Raw genomic sequence first — 16,448 nt, forward strand, 5'->3', positions numbered from 1 at the left:
ACGAGACAGATTGAAATGAATGAATCACTTATAAAAACTTAAAAATTAGTATTAATCTTTTAAAAAGAAATCTGAAAAATATTCATGGTGACACAAAACTACCGACAATATTTGTTATTTTATCATTGAATTTCCAATTTTCATTCACAAATGACTGAAGAAAAAAAAGCAGAGCATAGCCAATGGGCAACTGTTTAACATCTAAATACTGATGTATACACCAGGTCCATGAGGATTTTAAACTACATCATTTAACATCACGTGTTTGTGCAACTGTTTTGCTAGTGCCAAGCTGGCGTGAGGTGTGCCCTAAGGAAACATCTCACTGCTCGTGTTGTTAAAAAAAATAATTTGCTGCTTCATTTAGCAGAAAAGATAATTATATGTCTTTTTAATTATGCGTGGAGTTTAAAGAATCGAGGGGCAGCACTGCATGCTGCGTGCCAACAATTTTTTCCACTGTTCCTTAGTTCTAATCATGGTCATTATCTTTGGCTGCAAGGATCCAATGACATAACAGTGGGGCAAATGCATTTCAGAGCATGTACCCAAATCCTGGACAGTTACATACATTAGCATACCATAGGGTTGCTACCCCTGCTGGAGCAGAGCAATAATATTACTATGGTCATCTACTTACCCATTTTAAGAACTTTAGAGTTCATGATAAGTTTTAAATGTCCTTCATTCATTTCTGTTAATTTTGCAATTCTATACAAAAAGGAAAAAATGCAATCATGAAGATTTTTCTTATGACCAGTATACAGGAATAAAATATATTTTTCAAATGCAAGATAGTTCTCTACTCCTAATGCCAGAGTGAGGAATTACAGGCTGGTATCAGGAGTGTACAAACTGGGCATATAAAATACCTGAGTTAGTTTGGTATCGTTAGGATAATGGCTTGTATCTCAAAAATCTCAAAAGCCCGCATCCATCGTAATGGATTTATTGAATCGTGAAGTGTAACACTAGTATTAATAACAGCTAGTAAATGTTAACCTTGTTAGCAATGGCTATGAGGATGATTATTCATATTACATTTTTAAGATAAAGATTGAAATTAACGTTCTCAATGGAAGACTACACAAATGAAAAACATACTCAGCTCTTAGATCAGCTGCTGAAATATTCAGTTTGGTTGTCAGCTTTGTTTTTTCCTTTCGCTTTCCCTGCAATATTAAAAAACAGCCCACTTATTTTTTTAAAATTAAAGGCATATTGCAACCACTGATTATTTTCTAAGAAACAGACCACAATTAGTTTGGAAGGAAACTGGCAACATCTTAAAATGCTTGTGAATGAGTTTACAAGACTGGCTGATTATCTCCTCTCAACCTGTTCTGGATTAGTTTCGAGTTTATTTGCCACACGTACATAGTGAATAGCATCATTTGTATTATCAACCAACAGCAACTGAGGGTACACTGGGGGCAGCCCACAAGTGTCACCACACATTCTGATGTCAACTGGATTACAAGTGAAATAATTCTGCAAAGAAATTACATATAATGTCCACAAACAACAAGGTCATGCTAATGTATTTACAACCAATGAAGAAATAAAAGACTATGTCTTCACAAAAAGACAGAAAATGGTCTTCAAGTAAACATCATTTGATAATACCCTAGAGTCAGGTGACTTGCTTCAAGGCTCTCGTTGGCTTAATCAAATACAATATATTTGAAGTTACTATTACCAGTACTGTGCACTGTGGGTGACACAACAGCACAGAGGTTTGGGGTAGCATAGTAGTGTAACAAGCAACAACCTGGGTTCAGTTCCACTGCTGTCTCAAGGGACTTGATACATTCTCCTCATGATAACATGGGTTTCCTCCCGGTGCTCCATTTTCATCCAAAGGTTAGCAGGTTAATTAGTCACAAGGGTGTAATTAGGTGACATGGGATCATTGGGTTGGAAGGATCTGTTATTGTATTGTATCCACTAAATAAAATAAAAATTTAAATAGAGGAATGCCTTGCATAGAATTACAACTTGTAGTGGTGGCAATTCCATGGTCCATTTACTGTACACCAGAAGACCATAAGATATAGGAGTAGAATTAGGCTTTTTGGCCCATCAAGTCTGCCTTTCATCATAACCGATCCATTTTCCCTCTCAGCCCCATAACCCCTTCATGTCCTGACCAATCAAGACATATAGATATATTCCACAGATTCACCACACTCTAGCAAAACAAATTCCTCCTCATCTCCATTCTGAAAGGCCGCCCCTCTATTCTGAGGTTGTCCCCTCTGGTCCTAGACTCTCCTGCCATAGGAAACATCTCTCATTCCAATGAATGAATGTGATCTCCCTTTCCACTGTGAGTTACCTGGTGTGTAGATGAGTGGTGAAATGTGGGAAGAGTTGATGGAAACGTGGGGAGATTGTGCGTATTTGATTAATTAAAAGGCCTGTTTCTGTCCTGTATAACAAGGCTGAGACATTCCTAAACATTACATGCCATCTACAAAATGGACCATGTGAGGACATGGCAGCATAACATCACACTCTAAATGCACACTATCCTACTTGGAAATATTGTTTTCCATCAAGGACCCTCATCACACAGGCCTTGCTCTCTTCTCGCTCCTGCCATTGGGAAGAATATACAGGAGGCACAGGACTCTCATCAGCAGGTTCGGGAGCAGTTATTACCCCTTACCCTTTAGGCTCTTGAATCAGAGAATAAATTCACTCAACTGCCCTCCCGCATCACTGAACCGTTCCCACAACCTACTTTCAAAAACTCGTCATCTTATGTTCATGATGTTTATTCCTTATTTATCAACCAACTCTGGTTAGGCCTCACCTGGAGTATTACATACAGTTCTGGTTGTCCCACTATAGGAAGGATGTTAAGGTTCTGGAGAGGGTGCAGAAGAGGTTTACCTGGATGCTGTCTGGTTCAGACGGCATGAGCCATCATGAGAATCTGGAATGGCAGAGGCTGAGCAGAGTTCTGAGAGCCATAGAGTAGATAAAGATGGTTGAAATGTCTAATATCAGAGCGCATGTATTGAAGGTGAGAGGAGAAAGGTTCAAGGAGGATGTGATGGGCAAGTTGTTTTTTTTAACAACTCAAAATGGTGGATGCCTGGAATGGGCTGCCTGGTATGGCAGTAGAAGCAAATACATTGGAGGCTTTTAGGAGACATTTGGATGGGCACATGGATGTAAGGAAGATGGAGGGATATGGACGTGGTGTAGGTAGGAGGGATTAGTGTTTGGGTGTTTTTGATTTGCTTTTTAGCTGGTTCAGCACAACACTGTGGGCCAAATGGCCTGTTCCTGTGCTGCAGTGTTCTGTGTATGTTCTATTATCATTATTCATTTGTTATCTCTTTGTATTTGCATAATTATTGTCCTTTACACATCGATTGTTTGTCCGTCCTGTTGGGTGTGGCCTTTCGTTGATTCTACTGTTAATCTTGTATTTACTCTGATTGCCCACAAGAAAATGAATCCTCAGGGTTGTATATGGTGATACATGTTCTTTAATAATAAATTTACTTTGAACTTTACCATCATTGGGGTTAAATCCTTGAACTCTCCACCCTGTATCACTATGACTACTTTCATCAGAAAGTCAGCATAGTTTAACACTAATTTATTATCACCTCTTCAAAGGCAATTGGGAACAGCCAATAAATGCTGGCTTCAGCCATATCTCAAATAAAATTAAGGTATTTTAGCACAACTCTTGTAAACCAAGAGTGAGATACTTGACTTATACAAATATACTTACATAATGACACAAATAGGTGTACTGTCAACTCCTTTTAAAAAGTGAAAAATCTTACAACAGTTCACCATGAACTTAGACATCCACGGTTTTGTTACATTTCTTAATATTTTGCAAACTAATAGCAGCCATATTAAAACAGTTTATTTTTAGACATAGAGCCCATGGCAGCTCATTCCACTCTCATCACCCTCTGAAGAAGCTCCCCTCTCAAGTTCCCCTTTCACCCACAACCTTTGCTTTTAGTCTCACCCAACCTCAGTGGAAAAAGCCTGTGAATGCCTGATGAATGTTGTTTGAAATATGCCCATATTAATAGTCTTACTGCCACAGATTCAATTTAATAAAAGGGTAATAGTCAATTTTCAAAATATTGTTTTCATAAAAGGGCACTAATTTGGCAAACATTCTTGACCTAGAATTTAGTACGTGGTCTGAACAATCAGACAATAAAATATTCTTCAGGTCAAATTTCACTAATATCATTCAATTAGGGAAGAATTATGAGCTGCTTACATTACTAGTGTAATTAATGCGTATTGTTGCGAGTCCAGTGTCTTCGAATGTCTTTTTTGCACTCAAGCCTTGCAGTGCATTGCATCGCAAACCTTCAAGGATACTTTCCACATTCCTAATGTCGATGCACAACTGCAAAGCATATTTCTCAGCCAAAACCTTATTGGGGAAAAGAAAAATGCAGAGATCAGTTTTAAAGTACTTTTTATTCTCTGTAATTGTTCACATCAAAACTTAATCACAAATATACAAAGTTGGGCCAATCACAGCACACAAGCATTTTTCTGCCATATCCATCCTTTATCTGATGAAATACTCAAGTAACCTGTGACCTAGCTTTTATCCATTCTTCTAAGTACTAACTAATTTTCAATTGAATGTTTTTCTTGAAGATACTTGCACTATAATTTTAGGCATTGTAATTTAAATTATATTTACACTCTGCAATAAAAAAACTAGCACCTATTTTAAATACACCATTACTAAAACTGTTTTTTAAAAAAAAAATGCTACAACAGTCCAGCAGATAGATGTAAACTTTGCAACAAAACCATCAATTCCATCATCCATATGATTTTCATACAACTTAAAAAGAATCGGTCTCAATACAGATCCCTGTGGGACACCACTAGTTACTGGCGGTCAGCCAGAAAAAGGTCCCTTTATTCCCACTCTTTGCCTTCTGCCAATCAGCCACTGCTTTATCTACTAGGATCTTCCCTGTAATACCATGGGCTCGTAGCTTGTTAAGCAGCCTCATGTGTGGCACCTTGTCAAAGGCCTTCTGAAAATCCAAGTACACAACATCAACTGATTCCCCCTTGTCTATCTTGCTTGTTATTTCTTCAAAGAATTCCAACAGATTTGTGAAGCAAAATTTTCCCTTGAGGAAACCATGCAGACTATAGCCCATTTTATCATGTGCCTTCAAGTACCCTGAGGTCTCATCCTTAATATTAAGACTCCAACATCTTCCTAACCACTGAGATCAGACTAACTGGCCTATAGTTTGCTTTCTTCTGCTTCTCTACTTTCTTGAAGAGTAAAGTGCCATTTACAATTTTCCAGTCTTCTAAAACCATTCCAGAATCTAGTGATTCTTGAAAGATCATTACAAATGCCTCCACAATCTCTTCAGCCACCTCATTCAGAACTGTGTACACACCATCTGGTCCAGGTGACTTATCTAACTTCAAAGCGTTTAGCTTCCCAACACCCTTTTCACTAGCCATGGTAACTCCACACACTTCATGCCCCCAACATCTGGAACTTCCAACACACTATTAGTGTCTCCACAATGAACTGATGCAAAATACTTATTCAGTTTGTCCACTATTTCATTGTCCCCCGTTACAACCTCTCCAGCATAGTTTTCCAGCAACCCAATATCTACTCTCGCCTTTCTTTTCCACTAACTATCTGAAGAAACTTCTGGTATCTCTTTAATATCATTGGCTAGCCTACTTTCATCTTCCATCTTTACTTTCTTAATGACTTTTTCAGTTGCCTTCTATTGGTTTTTAAAAGCTTCCCAATCCTCTAAAATCCCATTAAATTTTGCTCTATTATACACTCTTTTTGGCTTTTCTGGTGGCTTTGACTTTTCTTGTTAGCCACGGTTGTGTCATCATTCCTTTAGAATACTTCTTCCTCTCTTGGATGTGCAGTACCTTCTGAATTGCCTCCAGAAATTAAAGCCATTGCTGCTCTGCTGTCATCCCTGCCAGTGTACATTTTCGATCAATTCTGGCCAACTCCTCTCACGCCTCCTGTAATTTCATTTACTCCACTGACACATTTGACTTAAGCTTCTTCTCAAATTTTAGGGTGAATTCAATCATATTATGACCGCTTTACTTACTTATTATTATTTTATTTTTTTCTTCTATATTATGTATTGCATTGAACTATTGCTGCTAAGTTAACAAATTTCATGACAGACACCAGTGAGAATAAATTTGATTCTGATTCTTTCCCCTTAAGCTCTCTAATCAATTCCGGTTCATACACAACACCCAATCCAGAATAGCTGATCCCCTAGTGGGGCTCAACCACAAACTGCTCTAAAAAGCCAACTCGTAGGCATTCTAGAAACTCCCCCTCCTGAAATCCATCACCAACCTGATTTTCTCAATCTACCTGCATACTGAAGTCCTCGTGACTATTGTAACATTGCCTTTCTGGTATGCATTTTCTAGCTCCCATTGTAATTTGTAGACCACATCCTTATTACTGTTTGGGGGTCTGTATACAATTCCCATCAGGATCTTTTTACTCTTGCAGTTCCTTAGCTGTATCCACGATTCAACACCTTCTGACCTTATGTCACCTCCTTCTAATGATTTGATTTCATTTTTTACCAACAGAGCAATACCGCCCCTCTGCCTTCCTGCCTATTCTTCTGATACAATGTGTAACCTTGGACATTAAGTACACAGCTATAATCTTTCAGCCATGTTTCAGTGATGCCTACAACATCATATCTGCCAATCTGCAACTCAGCAGCACGTTCATCTACCTTATGTACTCAACAGACTTGCAAGGAGCAAAGTTCAACACTATCCAGGAATAAATACTTAATTCGACCATAAGACGTAGGAGCAGAATTAAGCCAGTTGGCTCATTGAGTCTGATCATGGCCGATTTACTAGCCCTCTTAACCCCATTCTCCTGCCTTCTCCCTTTAACCTTTGACACTGATAATCAAGAACCTCTCTCACCACCCTGCATTCCCTTCAACACGAGCACCATGGCTACAGGTGTATTGCAGTTACTCCAACAGTACCTCTCCAACCTCTGACATCACAGCCCAAGAGGACAGCAGAGTCATATGAACACCACTACCTGTTGGTTTCCTTTGAAAGCATGTACCACCCTGATTTGGAAATATACTCCTTTTCCAGCATTATTGCTCAGTCTAAATTCTATATCATGAACCTAGAATTCTGTTACACAGTCTTCAGCCTACATTGTTATGCTGACATTTTCATCCATTCCAAAATCAATTTAACCCTTCGCCTCTGACATAACCCTCCATTCTTCTATTATCCATGTACCTATCTAAGAGTTTCTCAAGTGGCCCTAATGTATCTGTCTCTACCACTATCCCTGGCAGGGCAATCTGTGTGTCCACCATTCATGGTAAAAATAAATATATGAATAACATTACCTCTGACATCCCCCTTTACTTTCCTCCAATCACCTTAAATTATGCCCCATTGTATTAGCCATTTCCACCCTGGGAAACTGCCTCTGGCTATCCACTCAATCTATGCCCCTTATCATCTTGTACAGCTTTGTCATGTCACGTCTCATTTCCCTGCTTTAACAATTCTTTGGGAATACCTTTACCAGAAGGATTAAACAATTTCTGAAGTGGAATTGCCACCACCTTCAAGTGCAATTGGGGATACATAATAAATGCTGGCAGTTGAGCCCAGCCCTGGATACATCAAAAAAAAGACAATTGCCTCAAATGCTATTGAGTTATCTTGCGCCATACTTTCAGCTCTGGTGCAGCATCTTTATTTTCGGTTGTGTACGGAGGCTCCCAGAGTTTGATCTTTTCATTCTCCAGCAGTGATCTAACTTGGTCCTGGACCACATTCTCTGGTGGGCCGTCAGTCGTCATGCTTCTGGATGAAACACAAACTTACAGAAAAATATAATGCAATTTGATAACCAATACTTACTAATAAAAGCCCCAAAATAAATGTTGGAGAAAAGAGGCCAAAAGGTAGAATAATCTACCAATTTTAATCCTATTTTACTCTAAATACAACTGACATCACAAAAATTCTTTCACAAAGCCAGCAATTAAACTAGTTACAAACAATGATAAATGAACACCTAAATACCAATCTAACTATAATTGTGCAATCTGCAGTTGCCATACATTAAGAATGATAGAGAAAACCATTAAGGTGAAAACACTGTCTGATGGTTTATTAACATCCCTGCGTATATAATGTCTAAACAGATGAAAAAAGGTTATTGAATTAATTTATTCTGGGATGCAACCAGTTAGAATGCTTATCTACACAAAGATCTTATATCACTACATAAGCATTCCACGTTTCCACTCTGAAAACTTAACCATGTAAATTGGAACTGTGAAAGTACAGCAAATTAACTGGCTAAAGTGACAATGTTCCAAATTATCCTCATCAATACAAAATGCTACACATTTCAAAAGAGATATCTCTGGGTTTATGAAATTTATGCTGAGGATTTCAGTATTATGTTTTTGATCACTTTGGTTGTCCATACAGTCATTACTGGACTGCCAACACAGATGCCTTGTGCAGGAAGGCACAGAGTCGACTGTACTTCCTAAGAAGGTTGGCGTCATTCAATGTCTGTAGTGAGATGCTGAAGATGTTCTATAGGTCAGTTGTGGAGAGCGCCCTCTTCTTTGTGGTGGCGTGTTGGGGAGGAAGCATTAAGAAGAGGGACGCCTCACGTCTTAATAAGCTGGTAAGGAAGGCGGGCTCTGTCGTGGGCAAAGTAATGGAGAGTTTAACATCGGTAGCTGAGCGAAGGGCGCTGAGTAGGTTACGGTCAATTATGGATAACTCTGAACATCCTCTACATAGCACCATCCAGAGACAGAGAAGCAGTTTCAGCGACAGGTTACTATCGATGCAATGCTCCTCAGACAGGATGAAGAGGTCAATACTCCCCAATGCCATTAGGCTTTACAATTCTACCGCCAGGACTTAAGAACTTTTTAAAAGCTATTATTAATGCTTTTTGAGATAGTGATTTAGATGCATATCATATTTTTTACTGAGTTAGGTATTGTATGTAATTAGTTTTGCTACAACAAGTGTATGGGACATTGGAAAAAAGTTGAATTTCCCCATGGGGATGAATAAAGTATCTATCTATCTACCTATCTACACAGATCTCTGGCTATTTCAAGTAGCAATGATGAATACATTTCTTTCCACTTTACTCGTTAAATGCATTGAAAACCCATGTAATGACTGGTTAACATTAAATTAAAATTAGATTGACAGATTCTGGGTTCCAGTTTATAAATTACCATGTCAACACCATGCTATGGAGCGGATCAAGTATTCTTAAAAGATACCCGAGAAACATGCAGCTGCCATATTGTGAGCAACTATACAACCCAGTACAAATAAAACCCCTCGGAAACAACTACAATCACTTCTGTCTCTAAATATGCCATTTTTAATCTAAATGCAACTGACATCACAAAAAATCTTTCAAAGCCAGCAATTAAACTACGGTAGTTGCAAACATAAATGCATGGACCAAAGATACATAAGTTTGTATCTTTTGTATACAAAAGTTTGGTTCATGCATTTAGTCACTCGTCTTACTGTCTCCATGTGTTTGATATCAATGTTAAGAAATATTTTAGATGAGGAGATGTACAGGGGAAAATGAGTTTGGCAAAATATGCCTCAGCTTTGGCTGCCTGGTAGAGCTCCAGTGTTGTTTGTTCCTTTCCGTGGCTTGTGGCACATCAGGCAGCAACCTTGCTGTTCTTTAGCATTTTTGTCTATTTTTTTTGATGAGGCTGAGTTGCTAGCTCAACACTCAACTCAGCGTGGATGGAAGGTGTGCAAGGAGCCAGCTGGATTTGAACCTGGGACCACTCGCCTCAAAGTCCGGTACCCAGAGCTGCCAGTGGTGGAGAGATTACATTCTGGGATGAACAGGAGGCCACAACTGCAGGAATGCAGAGATCACACAGAGAAGGTGGGGTGAAAATGTAGAAAAGAGGAATATGAAAAGTGAAAGAAGAAATTTTAAAAACTCAGGTATTGCTTAACCACAACCCAGTGTTTATGCTTATGGTTAATAAGTATAGAGACAAAGAGGACAAAGATCAATTTACAAAATTACTATATAGCTGGGGTTTTCCAAATGTTCACTGCACGATCCAACTCCCACCATCACATGTTCCAGAAAATTTCCACACTCATGGTAGTTTCCATTTTGGGTATTATTGCTAATATTTATTGTAAAGTTAATTAGATTTAGAAAAGAAAAACAACCAGTGGACACTTTAGTGGAAAGTTTCTTTCTTAATAGCTTACATATCAATAAAATCATCAAGCTCACAACTCTGGAGAAAACAACCTCACCAAGATTCAAGAACGCTTAATGTCATTTCCTGTGCACAAGTACAAGGAGAACAAAATGGCTCTGACGCAGCACAAAAAACACCAAAGTGAAAGAACACAATACCAATACTAAAAACAATTTAAAAAAATGACACTAAGCTGTATATAGGTGACTGAGAGAAAATAAAGTAGTGGTGAAGTTAGTGGGTGGAGGTGTTGATTGGCCTTGCCACTTGGGTAAGGTTAACTGTTTTTGAGTCAGCTGGTCCTGTGCAGATGCTACAAAGCCTCCTCCTTGATGGGAGTGGGACAAACAGTCCGTGAGCAGGGTGGGTAGGTTCCTTCATGATGAGACTGGCCCTTTTCCAGCATCTTTCTGTATACATGTCATTGATGGTGGGCAGGCTGGTACCAATGATGTATTGGGCAGTTTTGACTGTTGTAGAGCCTTCCTGAATACCACACTGTAGATTCCCTACAGGGCAGCAAGCTCTCTACTGTGCATCTGTAGAGTGATGTATAAATGAGTGAAGTCCAGCTCTCTTTAGCCTCCTCAGAAAGTAGAGTCATTGGTAGGGTTCCTTGACAGTGTAGAATGTGTTCTAGGACCATGAGAGGTTCTGTGTGATATGCACTAAGAGTTTGAAACCGCTCACAGTTTCCATTGCTGCATCGCTGATGTAAAGGGAGGGGGGCATGAGGGGCGCAAGTTGATAATATAAAAGAAATCAAAACTGCAGATGACTTCGTACCTGTTCTGGCTTTTCAAGATGCCTGACCTTTTTCTTCAGTACTTTCTTGTACTAACACCATTCTTCTTAATTCCATTAATACAGGACCAGAAGATATAGGAGCAGAATTATCCCATTTGGCCCATTAAGTCTGCTCTGCCATTTTATCATGGCTGATCTAATCTTCTTCTCAGCCCCAATCTCCTGCCTTAACCCTACATCCCTTCATGGCTTGACCAATAAAGAATCTATCAACCTCTGTCTTAAATATACATAAAAACTTGGTCTCCACAGCTGCCTGTGGCAAAGAATTCCACAGATTCACCACTCTCCTGCAAAAGAAATTCCTCATCTCTGTTCTAAAAGGACGCCTCTCTATTCTGAGGCTGTGCCTTGTGGTCCACCATAGGAAACATCCTCACCACATCCACTCTGTCAAGGCCTTTCACCATTTGATAGGTTTCAATAAGGACACCCCTCATTATTCTGAATTCCTGTGAATACAGGCCCAGCACCATCAAACTCTCTTCATACGACAAGCCAGTCAATCCTGGAATCATTTTTATGAACCTCCTTTGAACTCTCTCCTGTTTCAGCAATCCTTTCTAAGATAAGGGTCCCAAACCTGTTCCCAATACTCTCAAGTGAGGCCTCACCAGTGCTTTATAAAGTTTCATCGTTACATCTTTGCTTTTATATTCTAGTCCTCTTGAAATGAATGCTAACATCGCATTTGCCTTCCTCACCACAGACTCAACCTGCAAATTAACCTTTATGAAAACCCTCTGCACCTCAGTTTTTTTTCATTTTCTCTCCATTTAGAAAACAGTCAACCCTTTAATTTGTTCTACCCAAGTGCATGACCATACACTACCTGACACTGTATTCCATCTGCCGTTTCATTGTCCATTCTCCGAATCTGCCTAAGTCCTTCTGTAGCTTATCTACTTCCTCAAAACTACCTGCCCCTCCACCTATCTCTTTATCACCTGCAAACTTTGCAACAAAGCCATCAATTTTGTCATATAACATAAAATGATTCAGTCCCATCACAGACCTCTGTAGAACACCACTAGTCACCGGCAACCAGCCAGAAAAGGCTCCCTTTGTTCCCACTCTTTGCCTTCTTCCAATCAGCCACTGCTTTATCCATGCTAGAATCTTTCCTCTAATACCACGGGCTCATAGCTTGTTAGGCAGCCTCATGTGTGGCACCTTGTCAAAGGTATTCTGAAAATCCAAGTACTCAACACCAACCAATTCAAAGTACCCTAAAACCACATCCTTAACAATCGACTCCAACATCTTCCTAACCACTGACGTCAGACTAACTGGCCTATAGTTTCCTTTCTTCTGCCTCCCTGCCTTCTGGAAGAGTGGAGTGGCATTTGCAATTTTTCAGTCTTCTGGAACCATTCCAGAATCTAGTGGTTCTTGAAAGATCATTACTAACACCTCCAAGATGTTTTCAGCTAAAATGTCTTTTTTAATTCAATCTCATTCAAATGAATGTCCTCCTTGGTGGCGCAATAATATCAGCGCCGGACTCCGGAGCGAAGGTTCCTGAGTTCGAATCCAAGACAAGTTGAGTGTCGAGCTAGCAACTTGGCCTCGTAAAAACAAGAATAGCATGCCATGGAAACACCGTCAAAAGATGGTGCCCCGATAACTCCGCTGCCGAGTTAAGGGCTATTCTTCTTCATTCAAGTGTATAATATTTGTACAGGACTTGACATAGATACAAGCCATGTATAGAACAGCAGTCGCAGTTTCCAAATAAGGTGCCTGTAAGTGAGGGTGCATATGTAAAAATCCTTCACATGGAAGCTAGTGATTCCACAGAACCCCCCCCCCCCCCCACCCAACCCCGAGATGCTGAGTTGCTAAGTACCTATAATTAAAACAAAAGACAGATGGACACTTGCCTTCATCAGTCAGGGTATGAGTAAAGGAGCTGGGATGTCGTGTTACAGATGTACAAGACTTTGATAAGCACACATTTAGAGCAGATCTGGCTCCCCTGCTAAAAAGGATGTTATTAAATTGGAGGAGATGCAAATTATATTTGAGAGTTATGTAACCAGGTCTCATGAGGAGACTAACATTAGATTCACTTGGATGCGTTTCCCTGATGTGTGACACTGAGGCTGACCATATGGTAGTTTATAAAACCATGAGGGCACAGATAAGGTGAAGAGCCAAAGTCTTTTCCTCGGGGTAGGAGAGTTCAAAAGTAGAGGGCTAAATTTAATGTCAGAGGTGAAAGATTTAAAAAGGGACCCGAGGGGCAACTTTATTTTCCACAAGAGGATAATGAGTATGTGGAATGAGTTGTCAGAGAAGTGATGGAGGTGGGCACAAATGTGACGTTTAAAGGGGTATTACAGTTACATGAATAGGAAAAGAAATAGGAATAGTTTATATGGATAGAGGCCAAATGCAGGCAAATAGGACTAACTCAGCAAGGCAACTTGGGGTAAAGAGCCTGTTTCTCTGTCTGCATCCTAAAGATAAGTGAATTGCAAGGCTAATTCATCACTGCAAATTGCCTAGGTGCATAGGTGGGTGGTAGAATCAAGGTGTTGGGCACGATACTGAGAAAGAGTTCATGGAATTAGCGGAGAATAAAACGGGGTTAGTGTAAATGGGGATTTGATTTCACTGGGCAGGAGGGTCTGTTTCTGTGGTATATGTCTATGAAAAAAAAACAATAAAGATATCTCCTGTTTCAGTTAGCAAGGCAAATATACAGGCTGGCAAACTCAAAAGTGAAACTCAAAACTGAAACAACTAAACAGGCGGCTCAGTAAACTAACCTCATACTTTAGATGTTTGATAACACAATCCACACAAAACAGTCAACGACGGAAATACACTCCTACACATTCCTCTTCCCTTTTGATTACCTACCTGAAGGGGGCAAAATATTGCAGGTTGAAGCCAGTTTAGAGTGGTCAAACTGGCAATGTTACGTTACAATGCCAGGTTATTTCATCTAAAGTTAACTTGAATTCCAGGAACAATATTGTACTCAATTAGGAAACTCCCTTGAATCGCTATTTCTAGACTAAAATGAAACAGTCGCTCAGACAAAAAGGAGGAAATCTCCGTTCATATCCTATACCAGTAACAGAAACCAAAAGGCATACCGCTGTAAGACAAACTTTGATCATGTATGTACTCACAGCGAACACACTTCAACAGGTGGATCCTGATGAGGGGAGGTTAACTTGAGATAATAACTGTTTCTTTTTTCGTAGGAGTTGCCCAACCAGCTGATCTCCCACACAGGAGATGCCTAATATCTATAATTTCCGGTAATTACTGTCTCCTTTCCCATTCTGGTTACCCTCTCACTCCTCCTCGAGCCTGCCTATCACCTCTCTCTGGTCCTCCTCCTCCTTCCCTTTGCATCAAGGTCCAATGCTGTCTCGTATGATTTTTTTATTTCGCTCTTTACGTCTTCCACCTATCAGCTCCCCGCTCCCCGACCTCCCCTCTGACATCACCTTGTACTTCTTTCCTTCCTATTCTGGCTTCTGTTCCATTCCTGAAGTTGGGTCAAGCCTGGAAACGTCGACTGTTTGCTCCCATCGACAGATGCTACCTAACCCTGGCTTGCTGAGTTCCATCAGCATTTTCTATCAATTCCAGCATCTGCCCCACCAACTGAGTTTCTGACAAAGTGGATTTAGGTCTCTTTACCTCAGTCGTCACCGGTGGAGCTGAAGGCTAGCACTGAAATGCGATACAGTAGCCCGTTCCTACCCGGTCCTAAACGTTCCGCCCCCCTCTGCCCCTCCTCCTCCTCCTCCACCACCACCAGCCGGGGCGGGGCGGGGCTAAGACTATGCCCGGCAGCCCGTACCGGACAGCGCTCTGTAACTTTAAAAAAGACTTCCCATTTCAGGGACGAAGGCCCAAATCGTGTTACCTGCTCACGCCGCAGCAGAAAGGCCTCAAGACGCTATCTCACCGTTGCTCTGACCACACACGTGACCAAAATACGGAAGCCGGACAGGCCGACGTGACGTAAATTCGCGATGCTTGGAGCGGACGCTGAAATCCTGCGGTCAGAGCCGTCATTGCGTCATGGACGCGTTTGAACGGTAAGGGCCGCGAGCGGCTTCATGGCCACGCCCCCTCCGCCGATCCCGCCCATTGCCGGTCTTTACCCGACCAATCCCAGCATCTGGCCCCGCCCATTCTCAGGTTATTGACCCGCCCTCTTCCACCAGCCCTCTGTCCTCCCGAAATAGATTCTGTCTGCTTTAGTCCCTTACCTCTTCGACTTAACACTCCCAGCTTCCTTCTTCATTGGCAACACACACAGAGTGCTGGAGGAACTCAGCAGATCCGTCAGCGTCTATGGACCGAGACCCTTCATCAAGACTGGAAAGGGAGGGGAAAGAAGCCAGACTAGGAAGGAGAGGGGAGGGAAGGGTCTTGGCTCGAAAAGTCGACTGTTTAGTCCTTTCTAGAGATGCTGCCTGACCTGCTGAGCTCCTCCAACATGTTGTGTGTTGCCTTGGATTTCCAGCATCTGCAGATTTTCTCTTGTTTGTTGTTTTCCTTCATTCCCCACCTTCCCCTTCATCCAGGGCACCTGTCAGCGAGTAGTCCTGATGAAGGGACTCAGGACCAAACATTGACTGTTTATTTTCCTCCATAGATGCTGCCTGACCTGCTGAGTTCTAGCACTTTATGCATGTTTCTCCTTATTTTTACTTTTGCTTCATTTCCAGAATCTGCAGTAGTTTGTTCTTATTTTGGACTGTACCTTATTGAAATATATAATTACATATTTCTAGCTAGGGTGCCTAAGACAGAGTACTGTAGTATATTTATGTATTGCATTGTACTGCTGCTGTTGCAGCAAAAAAAAAACCCACATCATAACTTGTAAATGATGATAAATCTGATTTTGATATGGGTGGCTATTGTGGACTGAGAGTGGGAAGGGGGTAGGGAGAGGGGAGGGAAGCACCAGAGAGATAGTCTGTAATGATTAATAAACCAATTGTTTGGAATAAAATGACCTTGCCTGGTGTCTCAGGGCTGGGTGTGTCTGCATCTGTAGCACCCCTCCACCCAGGAATTCCTCTGCCACCCTTCCCACACCTTTCCTCCCTTAATGTTCCACTCTCACTGTTCCCAACATCCTTTGCTCCCGCCAGATTTACAAACTCACTCTCTAGCTATATATACTGTATGTGCCTAAGACTTTTCCACAGTACTGCATTAATCTGAACCCGACAAATATAAATATCACAATTAATAAAATATTAATATAAAATGATCTAGTGCTTTTCTTGTGTATATAATGATTAAGCTCTTCTCTGGCTTCCA

At 40.8% G+C, this 16,448-nt stretch overlaps 1 protein-coding gene across 8 annotated transcripts in view; it reads right to left on the bottom strand.

Annotated features, from left to right (window-relative positions):
• Nucleotides 1–15,194, bottom strand: part of LOC140732386 (NEDD8 ultimate buster 1-like) — a 43,733-nt gene extending 28,539 nt beyond the window's left edge. The window contains exons 1-5 of one of the 8 annotated variants that reach the window (XM_073054959.1): nt 15,034–15,194; nt 7,770–7,902; nt 4,268–4,426; nt 1,105–1,172; nt 641–711 (exon numbers count right to left, since the gene is read on the bottom strand). In XM_073054959.1, the coding sequence (XP_072911060.1) occupies nt 641–711; nt 1,105–1,172; nt 4,268–4,426; nt 7,770–7,898 (427 nt within the window). In that variant the 5' untranslated portion in view covers nt 7,899–7,902; nt 15,034–15,194. Of the gene's footprint in view, nt 1–640; nt 712–1,104; nt 1,173–4,267; nt 4,427–7,769; nt 7,919–13,915; nt 13,993–14,284; nt 14,527–14,804; nt 14,884–15,033 lie in introns of those variants that run through there. The other 7 variants (XM_073054958.1, XM_073054965.1, XM_073054961.1 and 4 more) reach the window with 7 other exon arrangements.
• Nucleotides 15,195–16,448: the final 1,254 nt, after the last annotated feature.

The sequence above is a fragment of the Hemitrygon akajei genome, chromosome 8 (genome assembly GCF_048418815.1).
Source record: "Hemitrygon akajei chromosome 8, sHemAka1.3, whole genome shotgun sequence".
Lineage (NCBI taxonomy): Eukaryota > Metazoa > Chordata > Chondrichthyes > Myliobatiformes > Dasyatidae > Hemitrygon > Hemitrygon akajei.